The sequence below is a fragment of the Budorcas taxicolor genome, chromosome 4 (genome assembly GCF_023091745.1).
Source record: "Budorcas taxicolor isolate Tak-1 chromosome 4, Takin1.1, whole genome shotgun sequence".
NCBI lineage: Eukaryota > Metazoa > Chordata > Mammalia > Artiodactyla > Bovidae > Budorcas > Budorcas taxicolor.
This window is the reverse complement of record NC_068913.1, coordinates 52,770,428-52,792,296: the sequence shown is the minus strand read 5'-3', so window position 1 is coordinate 52,792,296 and position 21,869 is coordinate 52,770,428. Positions and strand designations below refer to the sequence as shown.

The window sequence follows — 21,869 nt, the reverse complement described above, 5'->3', positions numbered from 1 at the left end:
GCTTACAATGCCAGCAATTTGAACACAGTTTCTTATAAATTCTAATCTTTTAGAATGTCTGGCATGGTTGTTGCTGCAGAAAATCTGATGAACTGAAGAAAGGACACATGTGGCAGGGAGGTGACAGGAGAGGCAGAGTAGATGGGGAGAGGACAGAAGGATGAGGTGGGGGGATGGATGAGGAAGAGAGCTGTGTTGTTTCAGGGGGGAGTAGGTGAGAGAAGTGCGGAAAGGAGATGCCTTGTACTCATGGTCACCCACTGAGTATGCTTAGATACTGCAGGGAGATGTAAATGATATTCTTTTTGTTTCCTTATTAGGAGGTTTATTCATCTTCCGGGATTTCCTTTTAAAAGAGTGGATTTAGATTGGAAGGAAGTGCATGTTAGCATGTTAATAGCACTGGGTTTTTGCAATGGTCAGTGGATGGCACACCTTTTCATATCGGATTTGCATATGCTTTACTTTTTATATTTTCCAATTCTTATTTAATGATCATAAATAGCAATTGGAAAATTAAAGAAAAACTTATTTATGAAATTTCAGCAATTTTTTGACCAATTGAAATGCATTTGGAATAGCTGAGATGTGGTGTTCACAGTTTCTGCTGTGGTTAAAATGGAAGTCTGATATATGGTTACATTTGAAGGAAAATGTACCTTTTAAATTAAGATCTGACACACTGACAATTCTAACTCTCTATTTTTTTCTTTTTTCCTAACTTTCTATTTTTGATAATAGGACATCTCCAAGTTTTCAGAGAAAGACAACATAGTTCTTGGAGAAGGTGGAATCACACTGAGTGGAGGTCAGCGAGCAAGAATTTCTTTAGCAAGGTAAATACCTGCTTATTGGTCCAGCAAGCATTTGTTGTATAAATGAATGTAAAACATTATAGATAGTTCTCTTTCTTTATATCCTCTTTCTGTAACTGAAAAAATACCCAGGATCTTATAACTAGCGGGTTAAGACTAACCTTTCAGAACTATAGATAGTGATATAGTATTTATATCTGATAAAGCTCATGGCTTTTTAAAAATGCATACCCTTTTGTTAGCGTGTATATGTTTGTTTGCCTTATGATTCCCTACAAATGGAAAACCCTAATATTCTGCCCAGCACAGGGAAGAGAAGATGCATACTTTTATTTAGTCCTTCAGACAGTTCCCTGCTCACCGTATCCCCAAATGTACACACCTGCTCCAGGCTGCTGGTTTTGTTTCTTGGTGTCAGTTCAGTTCAGTTCAGTTGCTCAGTTGTGTCCGACTCTTTGCGACCCCACGAACCACAGCACACCAGGCCTCCCTGTCCATCACTAACTCCCGGAGTCCACCCAAACCCACGTCCATTGAGTGTGTGATGTCATCCAACCATCTCATCCTCTGTCATCCCCTTCTCCTCCTGCCCTCAATCTTTCCCAAGATCAGGGTCTTTTCAGATGAGTCAACTCTTTGCATGAGGTGGCCAAAGTACTGGAGTTTCAGCTTCAACATCAGTCCTTCCAATGAACACCCAGGACTGATCTCCTTTAGAATAGACTGGTTGGATCTCCTAGCAGTCCAAGGGACTCTCAAGAGTCCTCTCCAACACCACAGTTCAAAAGCATCAATTCTTTGGCGCTTAGCTTTCTTTATAGTCCAACTCTTACATCCATACATGACCACTGGAAAAACCATAGCCTTGACTAGATGCACCTTTGTTGACAAAGTAATGTCTCTGCTTTTTAATATGCTATCTAGGTTGGTCATAACTTTCCTGCCAAGGAGTAAGTGTCTTTTAATTTCATGGCTGCAATCACCATCTGCAGTGACTTTGGAGCCCAGAAAAATAAAGTCTGACACTGTTTCCACTGTTTCCCCATTTTGATAAACATAAATTTTCAAAATTTTCAACATAACTAATTAATCTCACAACAGAAATAGCAGGGCAGATGATGTACTTAAGCTTAAAGTGTGTAATCTTCAAAGAAAAATAAATGGGACAAGCATATCTAATATTGTGCAGGGTATGGTGGTCTCTTAGTAGAGACATTCTTGGTCTAAGCATTTTGAGCTGTCAAAGAGAAGTGTGTGTGTGTGTATTTATATATATATATCTATATATATAAGTTAATTTGTGGTTAAAATATAACATTCAGTTTAAAAAATATTGATGATGTGGAATATTAAATGTTCCTCCAGGTTTATTTGAATAAAATTCTTCTTACTGTGTTGCTGAAGTTATTAACAAGAAATCACAATGACTTACTGATATTTTGGCCTCTCTCCCCCTTATTTTCTCATGTTTCCAAAAGCTGGGACAGGAAACTCACTCACTGAGCACCTACAATTGCCTAGTACTATTCTGGGTGGGGTGTGCGTGAGTACATGTGTAATTTTACTTAATCCGCATATTACTCTGCCAAAAAAGAATTGTTCTCTCCACTTTTTATGGAAGAGATCATTAGGTAATTGAGGTGGTTAGATCTTAACTTGCCAAAAGCCACACTGCGAAATGGTAGAGTTACAGTTTGAATCAGGTCATCTTGACTTTGCATTAAACCATGACTCGACTTTGGGATTACAATGTCAAGTAATAAATCAGTGATGTGTAGTTGCAATGATGTGTCCAACTCTTTTGCAACCCCGTGGACTGTAGCCCACCAGACTCTTCTGTCCATGGGATTCTCCATGTAGGAATGCTGGAGAGAGTTGCCATTTACTCCTCCAGGGGATCTTTCCCATCCAGGGGTTGAACCAGTGTCTCCTGCATTGGCAGGTAGATTCTTTACTGACTGAGCCACCAGGCAAGCCCAATATATCTATGTAGCCCTTATATAGATATGAGTGATTCACAGACAAAATAATGGCTTCTAAGTAAAGGAAAGTTGATTAATCTGTGAGCCAAAGTAAGACTGTGTTAAACATTTCATTTCAAATTTAGGAAAACATGCTATACGGCTTCAAACTTTAGCATAGAATTGAGTCTGTATTTACCAGTTGAAGATTCAGTTTTATTATAAAATACAGTTTGCAGCATTAAAGAAAATAGTTGTTTATTGCTCTTCTGATCTGAATGTGCCATGTATTGACCAGTTTTGGATGATGCGTATGTTATTTCTAACCTCTTAAGAAACTGTGGTCATAAATGGGGCTTCCCTGGTGGCTCAGCAGATAAAGAATATGCTTGCAATGCAGGAGACTCAGGAGACCTGTGTTTGATCCCTGGGTTGGGAATATTCCCTGGAGAAGGAAATGGCAACCCACTCCAGTATTCTTGCCTGGAGAATCCCATGGACAGAGAAGCCCGGCAGGCTGAGGTCCATGGGGGTCACAAAGAGTTGGACACGACTGAAGTGACTGAGCACCTGGCTATAAATGTGAAGGAGAGAGAGAGAAGAATTGAGTATGGGAAGAAAGCTCTTGAGGGTACATTTTGTTGGGGGTCTTTTATCTAGTTCCTGAATGTTGTTTTCAAAAGTAATTTGCATTGCCAATGTCCTTCTAGATTTTGCTTTGACTTTTTGCCATTTCTGTTTTTAATTATTTTATTTCTCTTAGTTACCTGCTGACTAAACATAGTTTCTTTTTTTCAGAATTACATGTAAAGACTGAATTGTATGTGGTTGGTATAGGTATAGGACTACTCACAACCACAGTTGAGAAATTTAGACGTTATGAAGAAATTACCTCATTTCCATTCATATGGGACCATATCTTCATTTTATTACTGCCCTAAGATGAACTTAACGAAGATTTTACTTGCTCATAAAACTTTATTTTTTAAGTTAGAATATAAAATAATGTGGGTATACATTGTTATTACAAATTTTGCATCCTGCACTTTTGTGGAACTTTTATGAGTATGGTCCATAAATTAGGACTATAAGGAGCAAAGAGCAATGTCAATCATACTGTTGTCACAGTACTGCTATCGGTTTATTGGTAACAGTCAACAGTGAAAAAAATAAAAAAAATAATTTCACTTACGTGCTGAGATTTAGTTGCTGTCTCTGACACTTGACAGGATTGAAACATTCTCTTTTCTTTGTTTCCCCTCCAAAATGCAAGATTGCTGAGAACAGGGCTTGTGCAATTGTTACCATTGTATTCCCAGCATATAGCATAGTGCTTGCTGTAAATAGGTACTATTGTTGAAAGGTTTTCTTTCTTCCTTTTTCTTTTTTAAGGCAATATTTAAAATTGTATGTATGGTGTGATTTAGTTTGTAACTTTTGCAAGTGTATGTCACTTAACACTTAGCAAAACGACCTGAGTTGTTTTTGGAGTATTGTGCAAAATTATAAAAATCCTATGTGACTTATCTTTTTAAATTTACTTAAAATCATCTACACCAAATGAAATGGTAAATATTGAAGGAATCTAATTTAATTTTCATTTTCTATTTTAGAGCAGTATACAAAGATGCTGATTTGTACCTATTAGACTCCCCTTTTGGATATCTAGATGTTTTAACAGAGAAAGAAATATTTGAAAGGTATGTTCTTGAATACTTTATAATACTCATTCTAAGAGATAAGAAAGAATGACTATACCACGATAGGCTACATATTATTCCTTGAGAAATAAGGTCCACCACTGTGACTCAGTGTGGCATTATGTAATTTAGCTGCTTAAGTCTGATCTTCCCTCCATGGTCAAGATCACTTCACTTTTCTGTCCACCTTATGCTGAACCAATTTTTCCCATTGCTGGTACTTTAACTGTCACTGTCTATGGAGTTTTGATAGTATTACTGTCTTGTGACATAGCTTATATTATTTTAATTGATTGTTATACTCAAATTTTTTATTTACTTTTTTGTGTATTTTACTCCTTAGATAGTAAACGTCTTAAGGAACCAAGAAATTGAATGTTTTGATGTTTTAATATAGGTGAAGGCTCTAAGTATTCGTCTACCTCAATCCCTCCTTCAGAACCTCTTTCTTAGTCACACAGAGCTTGGGGTGTACATTTTCTTGGAGCTCCCATTAGGGCTCAATGTATGTGAAGTTTCTAAGAGAAGCAGTTGGTTATATGAGTTGATTTTAAGGTACCAAAATGATTTTATAGACTATGAAGTAGTTTAAAATAATCAGTAAGGATGTAGATGTATGTATGTATTAAATTACCACATTATGCCTAGAAGCACCTTTCCTAGAATTTGGTTATATTTAATACCTGTGATACCATTTTTACAATCCTGTAATTATAAATACCTTCTTACCAATATGGAGAAGGAAACGGCAATCCACTCCAGCACTCTTTCCTAGAAAATCCCAAGGACAGAGGGGCCTGATAGGCTACAGTCCGTGGGGTCGCAAAGAGTTGGACACGACTGAGCGACTTCACTTCACTTTCTTACCAATATAAACTTTGCTGGTTGTATCAGTATGTTAAAGTGTAGTCTAGAATTATGGCTCTTTCTATAAAATATATAATGTTTTAATGCCTAAAAGAAATTTGTCTTCCTTAGATGGTTCTAGTCAGGATTTAATTCTACACAAGAGGGAAATTTTGTTGGAGGAAGTTGAGATTTCTTATACAATTCTCCGGTTATTGTTGTTTTTTTAACAAGCAAATTAGTCTTAAGGTGTTTAAAATTAACTTTTTATTGGCATATAGTTACTTTCTGATGTGTTAGGTCCTGCTGTACCTGTATAAACTTTGAGGACTAAATTAGTGGTCAACTTAAAATATAAAAGAAAATGAGCAGAAAATTTAGAGAACAAGAAAGTTCTGACATTTTAGAAGACATGTAGAAATAAATAGCCTCTAAGGAATCTTAAAGGTCATCTGATTCTCTCATTTTCTAGATGAATCAACCACAGCCCAAAGGGTAACTAGTTTGTTCAAAGTCAAATGTTTATTTAATGTCAGGTATTTAATTTCATTTTAGGTCCATTAACACTTGACTTTGTGGTATAGCATACTATAATAATTAAATAACACAGTATTTCATGACATAATTAATCAAGAAGTACCAACTTAATTACTATTGAATATTTACTTTTAGAATTATTTAAGTGTAATAATAACATTTTATAATAGAAGTTATATATAGGAGTACATTAATAAAGTGTTGAAATATAATACATATACTATTGTAATAAAATGTTTATAAAATTAATATTTATATATTTTTATATTCTTAAAGCTGTGTCTGTAAATTGATGGCTAACAAAACTAGGATTTTGGTCACTTCTAAAATGGAACACTTAAAGAAAGCTGACAAAATATTAATTTTACATGAAGGTAGCATCTATTTCTATGGTACATTTTCTGAATTACAAAATCAGCGGCCTGACTTCAGCTCGAAGCTCATGGGATGTGACACTTTCGACCAGTTTACTGCAGAACGAAGAAACTCAATCATAACTGAGACTTTACGGCGTTTCTCATTAGAAGGAGATACTTCTGTCTCCTGGAATGAAACAAAAAAGCCTTCTTTTAAACAGACTGGAGAGTTTGGTGAAAAAAGGAAGAACTCCATTCTCAATTCAATCAACTCTATAAGGAAATTTTCAGTTGTACAAAAGACTTCATTACAAATGAATGGTATCGATGGAGCTTCTGATGAGCCTTTAGAGAGAAGACTATCCTTAGTTCCCCATTCTGAACCTGGAGAGGGGATCCTGCCTCAGAGCAATGCAGTCAACAGTGGCCCCACATTTCTGGGAGGGAGGAGGCAGTCAGTTCTGAACCTTATGACCTGCTCCTCAGTGAACCAAGGTCAAAGCATTCACCGAAAGACAGCGACATCCACACGAAAAATGTCACTGGCTCCTCAGGCAAGCTTAGCCGAAATAGATATATATTCAAGACGGTTATCTCAAGATACTGGCTTGGAAATAAGTGAAGAAATTAATGAAGAAGATTTAAGGGTGTGTATAAATTATCAGTGTGGTGTTTGGTTTTTTCTTTTGGCCACAGAGTGGAATGAAATACAGAGTAAAGAGCAAAAGTTACTTAAATTTGAGTTTAGGATGAGGTTTATTTTTAAGATCCCCAAAGTCCAAAGTATGTATATTATGTAAGCAACTTCAAAATGTAGAAGAATCAACCATTTCCTTTTGGGATTTCCTTTTGTCTCTTACCATAAGATGTATTGTAAGTCAAAGCAAGGGCTGTAATTGGTTCCTTTTCTAAGCAGTAATAATCATTATTATCAATTAGAAAAATTGTGAATTATTATACATTTGTTTCATTACCCCCTTAAAACCTCTGTAGGAAGAGGTGGAGTGAAAATAAATACATAAACAAATAGTAGCTTCAGTTATTGAGAGCCTAAAAATGTTTCTGTATGCAGGTAGCCTCTCTAAGGCATATATACATCTAGTCTCTCAGCAGCACTAATTTTCTGGTTTATACGTCAGTCTTGCCTGAACTTAGTTAAACCTGAGCTTTTTCATCTTTTAAATTGGCTTTATACATAGGATTTCTGGGCAGGTTTCTTTTAAAGAAGGTTTGTGAAATTCAACATATACTACTGCCAACTTTCAGGTAGAAAGTATTTTATATTAAGTTCTAAAGAATAAAATGCTTGCTTTCTTAAAATAGGAAGCAGTAGGAAAGAGGAAGTTTTCATTTTCTAGTTTTACTAGAAAAGTTTCTTCAGTGCCTTGGATGAAATAGTGTTATAATCAATTGATATGTTTAATAGCTTAGATCAATTAAGAGTAGTGTGAACTTTGGCAAGTCGCATGTCATTTAATGTCTCAGGGCCAAAGTTTTCTTCTTTGTTAAATGAGGGAACAGAATAGGTGATCTCTAAAGTACCTACTTTGTGTTTCTATAATTTTGAAAAAGGTTTCCTGAAAGATAATTTATCTATATGGTTGTAATTATCAATCTGAATGAATTTCTCAAACTGGATTCTATAAATTGAATGGTAAAGATGATCACTTTGACTGATAATAGTATTTGTTGATTGCTTCTAGTGCCATGAACATAGAATAGAAGGAATCTGTCATTAGCCTCATTTACAGATAAGAAAACTAAATTTTAGGAAAGTTTAGCTGCCTGAATTCAAGCACCTCCTAGGAGGGCAATGGTAGAGGTCCAGTATCAAAACCAGGTTTATTTGACTTTAGAAATCTTTATACCTAACCAGTGTGCCATATTCTGATTTCATAGGGTTCTTTTCTCTGAGGTTCTAGCACTTCTTTTGTGAATTTTGTTGGTAATAAAAAAACTATCCTTTCTGTTTGAAATATCTGGAATTTCTCTCTTTCAAATTATTGAACTATAGCTCTCAAATAACCGATGAAGACTGAGGGTTAGATTTATATAACTTAAGTCATAGTTCGGAAAGAGAATCCTAGCTACTACGAGATGTAAAAGCGTCAGGCAGGCTTCAGGTCTATTGTAAGACCGCTAGAGCTGGCAAAATTCCAAACTGTATTCCATGGACCCCGCCCCCCCAAAGGAAAGAGTTAAGTCAGGGGGAGTCTGGGAAGCTTCAATTCACTAGTACCATTTATTGATAAAATATGTGACACTGTTAAGCATTAAAATAGTAAAATTGTCCAAAAACAATACAGTTGTATTGTCAGTGATACTATGTTCACAGTTTAAAGAATTGCAGTGTTTCTTATTTTTGCAGAAAGCTATCTTGCTCCAGTTTTACTGGCTGTGAAGTGACATAGCATGTGTCATTCATAATGGTTTATATTCATTGAAATTCACTTAGATTTAGATAATAATATTTCTTTATTTCCTCACATTCAAAATACGACCACAATTGTTGTTTGAAATTATATTGTCTCATTATAATAGCCAGGATTTTTTTTTTTTACAGGATTGCTTTTTTGATGATGTGGAGAACATACCAGCAGTGACTACCTGGAACACATACCTTCGATATATTACTGTCCACAAGAGCTTAATGTTTGTGCTAATTTGGTGCTTAGTTGTGTTTCTGGTTGAGGTAAGAATTTTCTGTTATAACATATTAATGTGATTTAAAGTTAATTGGGAATAGTTTGGGAGGACATATATATGTACACACATGTATACTTATGTATACTTGTATGTGTGCATGCATGCTAAGTTGATTTAATTGTGTCTGACTTTTTGCAACCCTATGGACTGTAGCCTGCCAGGCTTCTCTGTCCATGGGTTTCCCAGGCAAGACTACTGGAGTGGGTTGCCATTTCCTTCTCCATACATATACATAAATATGTGTATATGTATATATGTAATTTTATATTATAAAATTATTTTGTTACTTCATACATAGTATATAAAATATACTTAAGCACATATTTTCTATATGAAGAGTTTTTAATGGAGTGATTCAAAACCTCAAAGTAGAATATTCTGTATGAATTGAAATTAACAAAGAAAATTATTTGTACTAAATTTTAAACTCATTTGATTCTAATATTATTAAATATGCTGATGATGAATCACCACCTTTAAAATACTACTTCCTCACAAAATTAAATAAATATGTATTAGTGGCTTTGCAACCATTTTAAACAAGCCTTTCAAAGATTCAGATCACCCATTTGCTTCAGAATTCTTTTGTTTTCATGCCACCGTTGTGATCTCTTTACCGTGCCCCTGGAAAAGAGATACATCAAATCACCAGGTTAAAATAAAAGAGGGGGTAGTACATCGCCAGTTCAGCACCAGGTAAGAGGTTTCTGAATCTAGTTGATAGATGAGGTTTTTCTCTAGGTCAGGAGGAGCTACTTAAATGTTAAAAGAGGCTTGGCAGAGGATGTCTATGGTAAAGTGGCTTTGAGGCAGGATGGAGAATACCCTTTGACTGTCTAAAGGAGGCAATTGTAACTCAAAACCAGCCAATGGCTTTCCATAAGGAAATCTGGGATCAGTTTCACTAAAACTTGTTTAATAACATAAGATGAAGATACAGATTTCTTTTTTTCCTGTAAACATTTTCTGCTTTTTTAATGTGGGTTGTTGGTTAAAGTAAAACAAGCAAATGAACACTATGTGGGTACTGGAAAACACATCTGGATTGGATTCAGCCTTGTATGACCACACTAGGTAAATCTCAGAGGATACTGCAGGATGTCTCCCACTGTAGAGCCTGAGTCCAACATAAAGACCCAGGTTGCCTTCAGGGGAGATATGACCTGGGTGAAGTATTGCCTCTCCTGAGCTCATATAGTTCTATGCATACACAAAACCAAAGCTTAAAACTCCGTCATTGTTTTCTTGTTTAGTCACTAAGTCGTGTCCAACTCTTTTGCGACCCCATGGACTGGAGCCCGCCAGGCTTCCCTGTCTATGGGATTTCCCAGGCAAGTATACTAGAGTGGGTTGTCATCTCCTCCTTGAAGGGATCTTTTTGACTTCGGGATTGAACCCGCATCTCCTGCATTGGCAGGCAGAATCTTTACCACTGAGCCACCAGAGAAGTTCCTGTTGCCTTATTAGGCTGTTTCTAACCACAGTTAAAAAGTCTACATAAAATGTTATCACCCTTCCCTGACCAAGTAGTGGAAAATATCTAAATGTATATACCAGAAGTTTTATATACCACTTTACCTATCAGCCCTGGGATTTCTTTGGAAGGAATGATGCTAAAGCTGAAACTCCAGTACTTTGGCCACCTCATGTGAAGAGTTGACTCATTGGAAAAGACTCTGATGCTGGGAGGGATTGGGGGCAGGAGGAGAAGGGGCCGACAGAGGATGAGATGGCTGGATGGCATCACTGACTCGATGGACGTGAGTCTGAGTGAACTCCGGGAGTTGGTGATGGACAGGGAGGCCCGGCGTGCTGTGATTCATGGGGTTGCAAAGAGTCAGACACGACTGAGAGACTGAACTGAACTGAACTTACCTATAAAGTGTTGGTTTCCATTTGATCTTTGAGTTTTGATGATATCTTATCTTTTGCTCTCCTATTATTTTTACATTAATAAAACAAATGGAGGCTGGATGTGAGGTACAGTACAGCAGAGTGCCACCTCTGGAATCAGACTGACCTGGCTGTGAATTTTAATTCTGTGTTCTTAACACTATTAACACTGAACAAGTTAGATAACCTCTCTTGAGCCTCAGTTTCCTCATCTATAAAATGGAGGTTGTAATAGTACCCGCTTCGTAGGTCATTTCTGTGAGTGAAGAGATGATTATAAAGCACTTACTGTAGGGCTTGGCACATAGTGAGAAATGTTAGTTGCTATTCTGACTGATATCCTTAACATCTATCATCATTCTGAAGCTCAAGCTAATTTGAAGCGAACAAGTCCACAGCAGAGATATAATGAAATTTTCAATAATTCCTTTTATGCTTTAATGAAAATATGGGGCTGAGTAACTTGACACTCTCACATGAGTAACAAATTTCATTGAAATGTATTTTTAATTTACCTCATTAATCTCTGCCAGTTATACCAAATGACCAGCATTAATGTGAATGAAACTCATTCCTGTGTCACATTTAATCTCAAACTAGCCCTTTGTTAATAATTTGAACCTTTTCATTGAAGATCAACATTGCTTGAATGTCTTTAGTTTTATGAGAAAAAATGGTTCTGTGAATGTGGTAGTGATTTATATTCACTTACAAGACCCTTGCCCATGCAAGGCTATAGAGCTGAACTTATACACCTTTCAAAACAGTGTATAGTTAATTAATTAGTGACTGAGCATTGAGCACTGAGCACATGTACAATATTATTAGCTCACTTACTCAAGATGACAGTGGTCCTTTGTCTTCAGGCTGGAATCCAAACTATAACACAGGATGTAAATGTGGTGTGCTGCTGCTGCTGCTGCGTCGCCTCAGTCATGTCCGACTCTGTGCGACCCCAGAGACAGCAGCCCACCAGGCTCCCCCGTCCCTGGGATTCTCCAGGCAAGAACACTGGAATGGGTTGCCATTTCCTTCTCCAATGCATGAAAGTGAAAAGTGAAAGTGAAGTTGCTCAGTCGTGTCCGTCTCTTAGTGACCCCATGGACTGCAGCCCACCAGACTCCTTCGTCCATGGGATTTCCAGGCAAGAGTACTGGAGTGGGGTGCCATTGCCTTAGACTTCCCATTATTAATTGAACTCTCACAATTATTGCAAAAATTTGTCTTTTTGTAGGAAAAAAATGATAATGTAATTTTCTAGGCAAGATAGAATATGATAAATGATGATTCTTTTGGGGTCAATGTCCTGAAGCATTTCCAATTAACTGACTCTCAAAATTTTGAATAACAAAAACTTAGTGATAGTAGACAAATAGTGACCATTTTCATTATGTGCATAGTTATACAGCGAAACAAATCATTCAGATGTTCACAGTTCCCTCATATTCTTTTAATCAAAATTTACATAATTTTTCTTTTAGACTAAGCTCCTTTCTTGATACCAGTGGGCCCTTTCTCACTACCATTGAAATATTTCATGTGTGCTTTGCATCATAGTACAGGTACTAATCCAGGAAGATAGTTTAGATCTTTTAAACATTGTTTAATAGAGCTTCATACTCAACATGATCAGAGACCCAAAGAAAAGTTAAGATCCACTTCTTCCCTTGTGAAAGTGATGTATCCATTTTTAGTTTTCACAGGGGCCATACTTCGATGTAGATTTGTAGTATAGATAATTATAATTTTGATTATATAGAATTATAATTTTATAGAATGGGTTTTTGCAGAGGTTTTATTTTTTAATGTATTTATTTTTAACTGAAGGATAATTTCTTTACAATATTGTGTTGGTTTCTGCTATACATAAACATGAATCAGCCATAGGTATACTAGGGAACATTTCATGCAAAGTAAAGGACAGAAATGGTATGGACCTAACAGAAGCAGAAGGTATTAAGAAGAGGTGGCAAGAATACACAGACAAACTATACAAAAAAGATCTTCATGACCCAGATAATCATGATGGTATGATTGCTCACCTGGAGCCAGACATCCTGGAAATGTGAAGTCAAGTGGGTCTTCTGTGCATTCTTGCCACCTCTTTTTAATATCTTCTGCTTCTGTTAGGTCCATTTAGTTTCTGTCTTTTATTGTTTCCATCTTTGCATGAAGGGTTCCCTTGGTATCTCTAATTTTCTTGAAGAGATCTCTAGTCTTTCCCATTCTGTTGTTTTCCTCTACTTCTTTGCCTTGTTCACTTAAAGGGCTTTCTTTTCTCTCCTTGCTATTCTCTGGAACTCTGCATCCAAATGGGCATATAGTTCCTTTTCTCCTTTGCCTTTAGTTTCTCTTTTTTTCTCAGCTATTTGTCAGGCCTCCTCAGACAACCATTTTGCCTTATTGCATTTCTTTTTCTTGAGGCTGGTTTTGATCACAGCCTCCCGTACAGTGTTACAAACCTCTGTCCATAGTTCTTCAGGCATTCTGTCAAGTCTAATCCCTTGAATCTATTTGTCACTTCCACTGTATAGTCACAAGGGATTTGATTTAGGTTATACCTGAATGGTGTAGTGGTTTTCCCTATGTTGTTCAATTTAAGTCTTAATTTTGCAAAAAGGAGTTCATGATCTAAGCCACAGTTAGCTCCTGGTCTTGTTTTTGCTGACTGTACAGAGCTTCTCCATCTTTGGCTGCAAAGTCTCATTTCGGTATTGACCATCTGGTGATGTCCGTGTGCAGAGACAGGTCTTGTGTTGTTGGAAGAGGGTGTTTTTTTATGACCAGCATGTTCTTTGGCAAAACTGTTAGCCTTAGCTCTTCTTCATTTTGTACTCCAAGGCCAAACAAACCTAGACAGCATATTAAAAAGCAGAGATATCACTTTGCCAACAAAGGTCTGTGTAGTCAAAGCTATGGTTTTTCCAGTAGTCATATATGAATATGAGAGTTGCCAAGAAGGCTGAGCACCGAAGAACTGATGCTTTTAAATTGTTGTGCTGGAGAAGATTCTTGAGATTCCCTTGGATAGCAAGGAGATCAAATCAATTGATCCTAAAGGAAATGAAACCTGAATATTCTTTGTAGTGATTGGTGCTGAACCTGAAGCTCCAAAATACTTTTGCTACCTACTACAATTAGACAGCTCACTGGAAAAGACTGATGCTGGGAAAGATTGAGGGCAAGAAGGGAGAAGAGGGAGACAGGATGAGATGGTTGAATGACATTACTCACTGAATGGACGTGTTTGAACAAACCCCAGCAGATAGTGAAGGACAGGGAAGCCTGGCGTGCTGCAGTTCATCAGGTTGCAGTCAGACATGACTTAGCTACTGAACAACAATAATTTATCAATAGTGTGTTAATTTATTAAGTGAATCAGTATACCTTTATATTTTTGTGCTGTTTTCTTTATGATAGGATAGTATCTTCTGTTAAGTTCTTAGATATTAGAACCAAGGATACAGGGTTTAAAATTTCTATTATGTTGGTCTCTCTAGTGCTCCTATTTGGCAGTGCATCATTGACTAGATAGAAAAGAAATGCAGATAATAAAGTAGGAGGCAGTGCCCACCTTTTCTTTTGCAACAACCAGAGGATATTATTGTTGCCTCGAATAACTGAAGATCATGTTTAGTCCTTTTATTCCTGTGTTTTAAGAAATATGTTAGAGAACTGCTATGTACTATTCTTATATGACTTCCTCTCTGTTTCATTTTTTAAAGTATTTTATTTTTATTTTTTACAATTTATTTTTTTAATTTTTGGCTGTTCTGCATCTTCATTGTTGTGCAGGCTTTTTTGGTGTGGAGCTGTGGTGAGTGGGGACTGTCTCTAAGTTGCAGTGTATGGGCTTCTCATTGCAGTGGTTTTTCTTGTTGCTGATTGCAGGCTCTAGGGCACATGGAACTTGGTAGTTGTAGCTCCCGGGTTTTAAAGCACAGGCTTAGTAGGGGCTTCCCTGGTGGCTTGGTGGTAAAGAATCTGCCTGGTGATGTAGGAGACAGGAGTTTAATCCCTGCTCTGGGAAGAACCTGTGTGCTGTGCAGCAGCAAAGTCTGTCCTCTTTGTATCTTAATGAGGAATCCCTCAATATAGAATATGCTCCCATAATACCTTAATGATAGTTATACCTTTTTGATAGTAATACTTTCAAGGCAGTATTGCTTAGCAAGGGTCTATGTTTTAGGGCATGATTTAACCTGCAAAGCATTGAAATCTGTGATTAAGTCTTGACAAGGTGTCTTACTCTTTACTCATTCATTCAGCCACTTACTCATTCAACACATATTTTTCAAGTTCTTTCAGTATGCCAAGCGTGATTCTATATGCTCTGTTTACAGTGAAGAACAAAACAGAACATATCAATGGATTACACCAATGTACTTATGTTTACAGTGTGAACAGAATTCATAATGCTGTATTCCTTTGGTGAAAGCTCAAAATGCCAATACTGTTTTAATAGGTCTTCATTTTTACATAGATCTTGTGTGGCTTGGAAGGTAGCTCTGAATTCTGTATATGTACAGAACTTATGAATTGGTTCCGGTTCTTTATACTACATAAAATGTCATCTGCATTTTAAAATGTTTTCTATGTGATTAGTATATAATTTCTTTCTGTTTAAATAATTTTATTTATAATTATAAATAAAATAAATAAATAAATATAATTATAATTATATAATTATAAATAAATTATAAATAAAATTATATAATTTCCATTTTGTATTTAAATGTTTTAAAATGAAAAACATTTGTGTTTTTTAAGTATCTTCTTATTCATCCCTTCCTTTGTTTATTAAGGATAGATTTACTGAATGCCTACTGTCTCTTGAATACTGTCATAGACACTAAGCTAAGCATGCAATGGGAAAGAGGACAGATGGCTCCTCCTTGATCTTATGAAGCACTTACTGAGGGAGAAGATGGATGGTAAAAAAATTTTGATGGAAATAATCACAGAATGTAGAGAGTTCCAGAAAGAGATTAATAGTGGGCTAAAATAAAGCTGGGCAAAGAGGCCAGAAAGGTTCCTAAAGAAATGACATTTAGTTGACACCTGAAAGATAAAAAGTACTCAGACATGCAGAAACTGGGGCAAGTGCAAAGGACTTGGAAAAGTTCGGTGAATTGTGGAAACTGAGCAAAGCCAGCACATTTGGAGGAATGGGAGAAAGTGGTGAGTGGCATATCGTGTGGGGACATTGAAAAAGTAAATCAAAGCCAGGTCTGCAGAAGCATTCGCTGAAGAACTTCAGTTTTATTTTAAGTGCAATAGGAAACCTTTGAAAGCCTTCTTTGTGGTATATGGAAAATGGGTTGGATGGGGACATGAGGGAAGGTGGGGACATCTGTGTTCAGACCCTTAAGGCATATTTAAAAGTCTGCAGATATTTCAGTAAAACATTTAAGAGTATCTACTTTGAAGCTCATTGAAGTTCTTCATGATGGACCACCAGACCACCTTACCTGCCTCCTGAGAAATCTGTATGCAGGTCAAGAAGAAACAGTTAGTACTGGACATGGAACAACAGACTGATTCCAAATTGGGAAAGAAGTACGTCAAGGCTGTTTATTGTCGCCCTGCTTATTTAACTTATATGCAGAGTACATCATGTGAAAGGGCATGCTGGATGACACACCAGCTGGAATCAAGATTACCAGAAGAAATATTAATAACCTCAGATATGCAAATGACACCACTCTTCTGGCAGAAAGTGAAGAGGAACTAAAGAGCCTCTTGATGAAGGTAAAAGAGGAGAGTGAAAAAGTTGGCTTAAAGCTCAACATTCAGAAAACTATGATCATGGCTTCTGGTCCCATCACCTTGTGGCAAATAGATGGGGAAACAGTGGAAGTCTAACAGTGTTAGACTTTATTTTCTTGGGCTCCAAAATCATTGCAGATGGTGACTGCAGCCATGAAATTAAAAGATGCTTGCACGACAAACCTAGACAGTGTATTAAAAAGGATCGACATCACTTTGCCAACAAAGGTCACTTTGCCAAACATGGTTTTTCCAGTAGTCATGTATGGATGTGAGAGTTGGACTATAAAGAAAGCTGAGTGTTGAAGAATTGATGCTTTTGAACTGTGGTGTTGGAGAAGACTCTTGGGAGTCCCTTTGCAAGGACATCCAACCAATCCATCCCAAAGGAAATCAGTCCTTAATATTCTTTGGAAGGACTGACGCTGAAGCTGAAACTCCAATACTTTGGCCACCAGATGTGAGGAACTGACTCCTGAGAAAAGACCCTGATGCTGGGAAAGATTGAAGGTGGGAGGTGAAGGGGACAGCAGAAGATGAGATGGTTGAATGGCATCACCAACTCAGTGGACATAAGTTTGAACAAGTTCTGTTAGTTGGTGATGGACAGGGAAGCCTGGCATGCTGCAGTCCATGTGGTCTGAAAGAGTTGGACATGACTGACTGACTGAACTGAACTGAAGTTCTTCATGATAGAATGTTGGATCATTGTACCTCTTTTGGTTATATTCACATTTTGAACCTTTTCTATACCTGATCTTGGCAGTGTTCTCTTTTCATGCCTATTTTCTTTTGTGGTGAGTGTCAGACTTGTACTGGCCTGGTTATGTAATGGTAGGTTCCTCCTATGTCTTGAATATATTCTTGCTCTAGTTCTCCATCACATCTTGTTTTTGAAACCATACTGTTGGAGTTTTACTACATACATGATCAACCTTTATCTATCACATCTCCAGGGATGTTTACTAGTTCATTTATCATAATAAGTCTTTCAGATATAGGCACTTGGCTTCTCGTTGAATATGTATATGCTATGGTCCTCTAGTCCCAACATGCCATTATTTTTTAAATCATACAGACATATCTTCTATATAATTTAAATCATGATTTAGCTTCTAAATACTGGCTACTAGTTTTTCATTTGCGGTCATTTGCAAAGTCTGTGAGTTGTCATGTTGACTGTTCAGGGATCTGTCCTTAGAGAACACTGTCATCTGGCTCCTGATGAATTAGACAAGTATAGATTAAATGTATGCAGGTGGTGAGCACGTGCATGCTAAGTGTGTCCAACTCTTTGCGACCCCATGGACTGCAGCCCACCAGCCTCCTCTGTTCATGGAATTTTCCAGGCAAACATACCGGAGTGGGTTGCCATTTCCTCTTCCAGGGGATCGTCCCAACCCAGGGATCAAACCCACATCTCTCATGTTGCAGGCAGATTATTTACCACTGAGCCACCTGGGAATAAGTACTCTGGCTAAAACCCTACAGAGCTAATAGGCTTAGTTTATCCATGCACTGTCCAGTACAGTATCTACCTGCTATGTATGACAATGTAAATTAAGTTATTTAAAATGAAACAAAATATAACATTCAGTTCCCCAATCACCCACACTGGCCACATTTCAAGGGATCAAGTGCCACTTGTATTAACTGGTAATGACACCGAACAGTGCAGATATTGAACGTTTCTATTTTTGTGGAAGTTTCTGTTGGACATTGCTGATCTAGACTATACCCTTTTCAACATGATAAGGAATGCTTCTTCAAACCCTAACAAAGCTGAAAATAATGACCTTTTAACTTTTGTTCTTTAGCTTTTCAGGACTTGTCATTCTATCATAAACGGCATGAACTTTATAACCTCAGACATTTTAGAAATTAAATGCTAGAACTTGCCTGCTCAATTGTTTATACGTGCCCCAGACATTTTTATTAAAGTCTTTGTCAAGTCCTTGGAAATGTTTGTGTTCTAGTCATTAAAAGTGGTTTGGGTTGATAGTTCCATAAGTGGTCTCTGTTGACAAGAGCCATGAAATACCTTTATTTTGCACAGATTAGACCAGGGTCTTTGAACAACTACTTTGGTTGTTCCCTAGTAAATATTATAGAATATATATTTCTTGGATTTACTCACATTCAGAGAAGTTGGAATGCCAACATTGTTGACACTTCTTTCATTGGAACAAAGAGGGACTGTAATAACCAAAGAGTAACTGAGAAATACACCCTTTGATTTGATTAGTAATTTGATTAGTATTGGGAAATCAGAAAACATTTGTACTGGAACAGAGACTTTTGAAGTAGCAAGATTATTGCTCAGTTTCTTATCATTTTGAATTCACTTGAATTTCAAGGAGACAAAGGTACGTTTTGTCAATAGGTGCATGGAGGCCATGTGTAATGAAAAAAAGTAGGAAATTGTGAATGATGCCATTCAGTTCAGTTCAGTTCAGTTGCTTAGTCATGTCCGACTCTTTGCGACCCCATGAATCGCAGCATGCCAGGCCTCCCTGTCCATCACCAACTCCTGGAGTTCATTCAGACTCACGTCCATCGAGTCGTGATGCCATCCAGCCATCTCATCCTCTGTCGTCCCCTTCTCCTCCTGCCCCCAATCCCTCCCAGCATCAGAGTCTTTTCCAATGAGTCAGCTCTTCGCATGAGGTGACCAAAGTACTGGAGCTTCAGCTTTAGCATCATTCCTTCCAAAGAAATCCCAGGGCTGATCTCCTTCAGAATGGACTGGTTGGATCTCCCTGCAGTCCAAGGGACTCTCAAGAGTCTTCTCCAACACCACAGTTCAAAAGCATCAATTCTTCGGTGCTCGGCCTTCTTCACAGTCCAACTCTCACATCCATACATGACCACTGGAAAAACCATAGCCTTGACTAGACAGACCTTAGTCAGCAAAGTAATGTCTCTGCTTTTGAATATACTATCTAGGTTGGTCATAACTTTTCTTCTAAGAAGTAAGCGTCTTTTAATTTCATGGCTGCAGTCACCATCTGCAGTGATTTTGGAGCCCAAAAAAATAAAGTCTGACACTGTTTCCACTGTATACCCGTTTATTTCCCATGAAGTGATGGGACCAGATGCCATGATTTAGCTTTTTCATTATGATATTCCAATCTGATAGACAAATTTACCTGAAGTGGGGTCTCCCTTGTAGCTCAGTCAGTAAAGAATCTACCTGCAATGCAGGAGACATGGGTACATTTCCTGGGTCTGGAAGATCTCCTGGCGAAGGAAATGATAACCCACTCCACTTCTTCTTCCCTGGAGAATCCCATGGACTGAGGAGCCTGGCAGGCTACTGTCCATGGGGTTGCAAAGAGTCAGACGTGACTTAATGACTAAACCACCACTATATACTATTTAGACTATAAGACTTCATAATGTAATTTCTTAATTACTGCTAACTGTTCTCCATAATTTTTATATGGTATTGTTAAATGCTTAAGTTGATTATGAAATAATACATAGATTTCTTATAGCAAGCATATTTGTTTCTCCCCTGTTTATTTTTGGTCTGTGTTCATTTTCCAATTTTTAAATTTTACTTACAGTTTCTCCTATTTTTCTATTTGATTCTTTGTTAAAGTTATTATTGGCCTAATTGCATACTATATCATAATTGTGTAAATATTTCTAGTATTATGATTGTGTTGGTATCATCACAAGATTGTTTCCCCACAGTGTTTAGGAAATTGGAATGCCAAATTGAAATAGAACAGAGTTCAGAAAATAAATCATAGTTGTTCATTTTTTAAAATTATGACATAGAATATATGTTCCTCAGCCCCAAATTTCCACCATGAGAAATAGTGGTGTCAGTACTATGTGGTGTTCCACATAGTGTCAGTAGTATATGTTTTAATGTGAATGTACCTTATCTTTATTAAAAAACTGTGAATTTTTGCACTTTTGAAATGCTAACCAAGTTTCCTGAATATGTATCTCATCCTTTCTCATAACTAATTGGCCTTATTGTTATGAGTCCCTCATAATCATTGTATGACAAATGAAATTATTTATAGCCACCAACGAGATCAATTATCTGCCAGCAGGCTGAGAATAATCTCTTCATAAGAAACAAACTTTATTAGTTAAAACATTTAACTGCAATGTTAGCTCTTCTGTGAGGTTCAATGAATAGTTCCTGTTGAATGAAGGAGAGAAATAAATAAGTATTTTATTCGGTGAAATTTGAATTCCATTAGCTTAACATGTTCTCACCTCAAATAGTAGTTCCTAGAACAATTATTGCAGCTTTTGGACCCAGAAAAGTAAAGCCAAGGAAAATAAAATTGTGTGTATTTTGATATCGGTCCTGATGGAATTAGAGGTGGATTGGCGAAGGAAGTGGCAACCCACTCCAGTGTTCTTGCTTAGAGAATCCCAGGGATGGAAGAGTCTGGTGGGCTGCCATCTATGGGGTTGCACAGAGTCGGACACAACTGAAGTGACTTAGTAGTAGTGGGAAAAATAGGAAAAGATGATGGAAAAGAGTCAAGTGTGTATTGTTCCCTTCCAGGTGGCTGCTTCTTTGGTTGTGCTGTGCCTGTTTCCGAAGTGAGTATTCCATGTCCTGTTGTGGATTGTATTTTGTTTCTGTTGATTATTTGGGTTTTATTAAACCTTGTAATTTCTACTCTGCTTCATTTCCCCACAGTAATGTAGTAGAGAATTGAGTTCTTTTGTTTAAAATTGTGTGTGCAGTTTTTGTAGCTCATTATCAATTTTTAGAAGATTTAGTTGTGTTTAGTTTCCATAAAATGCAATAACAATGTTTAAGATGACCTTGCACAGTTAGTATTTTCTCTGAGTATTTGAAATTTTATCTATTTCAGTGGTGGAAAGCTTAGTCTGCTTTCTTGCAGTAGTAAGTCCTTCAGGCTAAAGGCGTAAACTCTGCCAATGAAATATGTTATATTTCTTTGGACTCAAATTCAGCATCATTTACATGTATTGGTAATTCATTGGAAAAGTTTGATTGTCAAATAATAATTTCCTTTTGCTTTACAGAATACTTTTTCAAGACAAAGGAAATAGTACTAAGAGTGGAAATAACAGTTATGCAGTGATCATCACCAGCACCAGCTCGTATTATATTTTTTACATTTATGTGGGAGTAGCTGACACTTTGCTTGCTCTAGGACTCTTCAGAGGTTTACCACTGGTGCATACTCTAATCACAGTGTCAAAAACTTTACACCACAAAATGCTCCAGTCTGTTCTTCAAGCCCCTATGTCAACCCTCAACACGTTGAAAACAGGTACTTC

At 37.1% G+C, this 21,869-nt stretch overlaps 1 protein-coding gene across 1 annotated transcript in view; it reads left to right on the top strand.

Annotated features, from left to right (window-relative positions):
• CFTR (CF transmembrane conductance regulator) overlaps window positions 1-21,869 on the top strand; it is a 181,152-nt gene that overhangs the window by 95,895 nt on the left and 63,388 nt on the right. Inside the window, exons 12-17 of the mRNA XM_052638971.1 lie at window positions 742-836; window positions 4,390-4,476; window positions 6,136-6,862; window positions 8,779-8,907; window positions 21,121-21,158; window positions 21,612-21,862. Coding sequence (XP_052494931.1) covers window positions 742-836; window positions 4,390-4,476; window positions 6,136-6,862; window positions 8,779-8,907; window positions 21,121-21,158; window positions 21,612-21,862 — 1,327 coding nt within the window. The remainder of the gene's footprint in view (window positions 1-741; window positions 837-4,389; window positions 4,477-6,135; window positions 6,863-8,778; window positions 8,908-21,120; window positions 21,159-21,611; window positions 21,863-21,869) is intronic.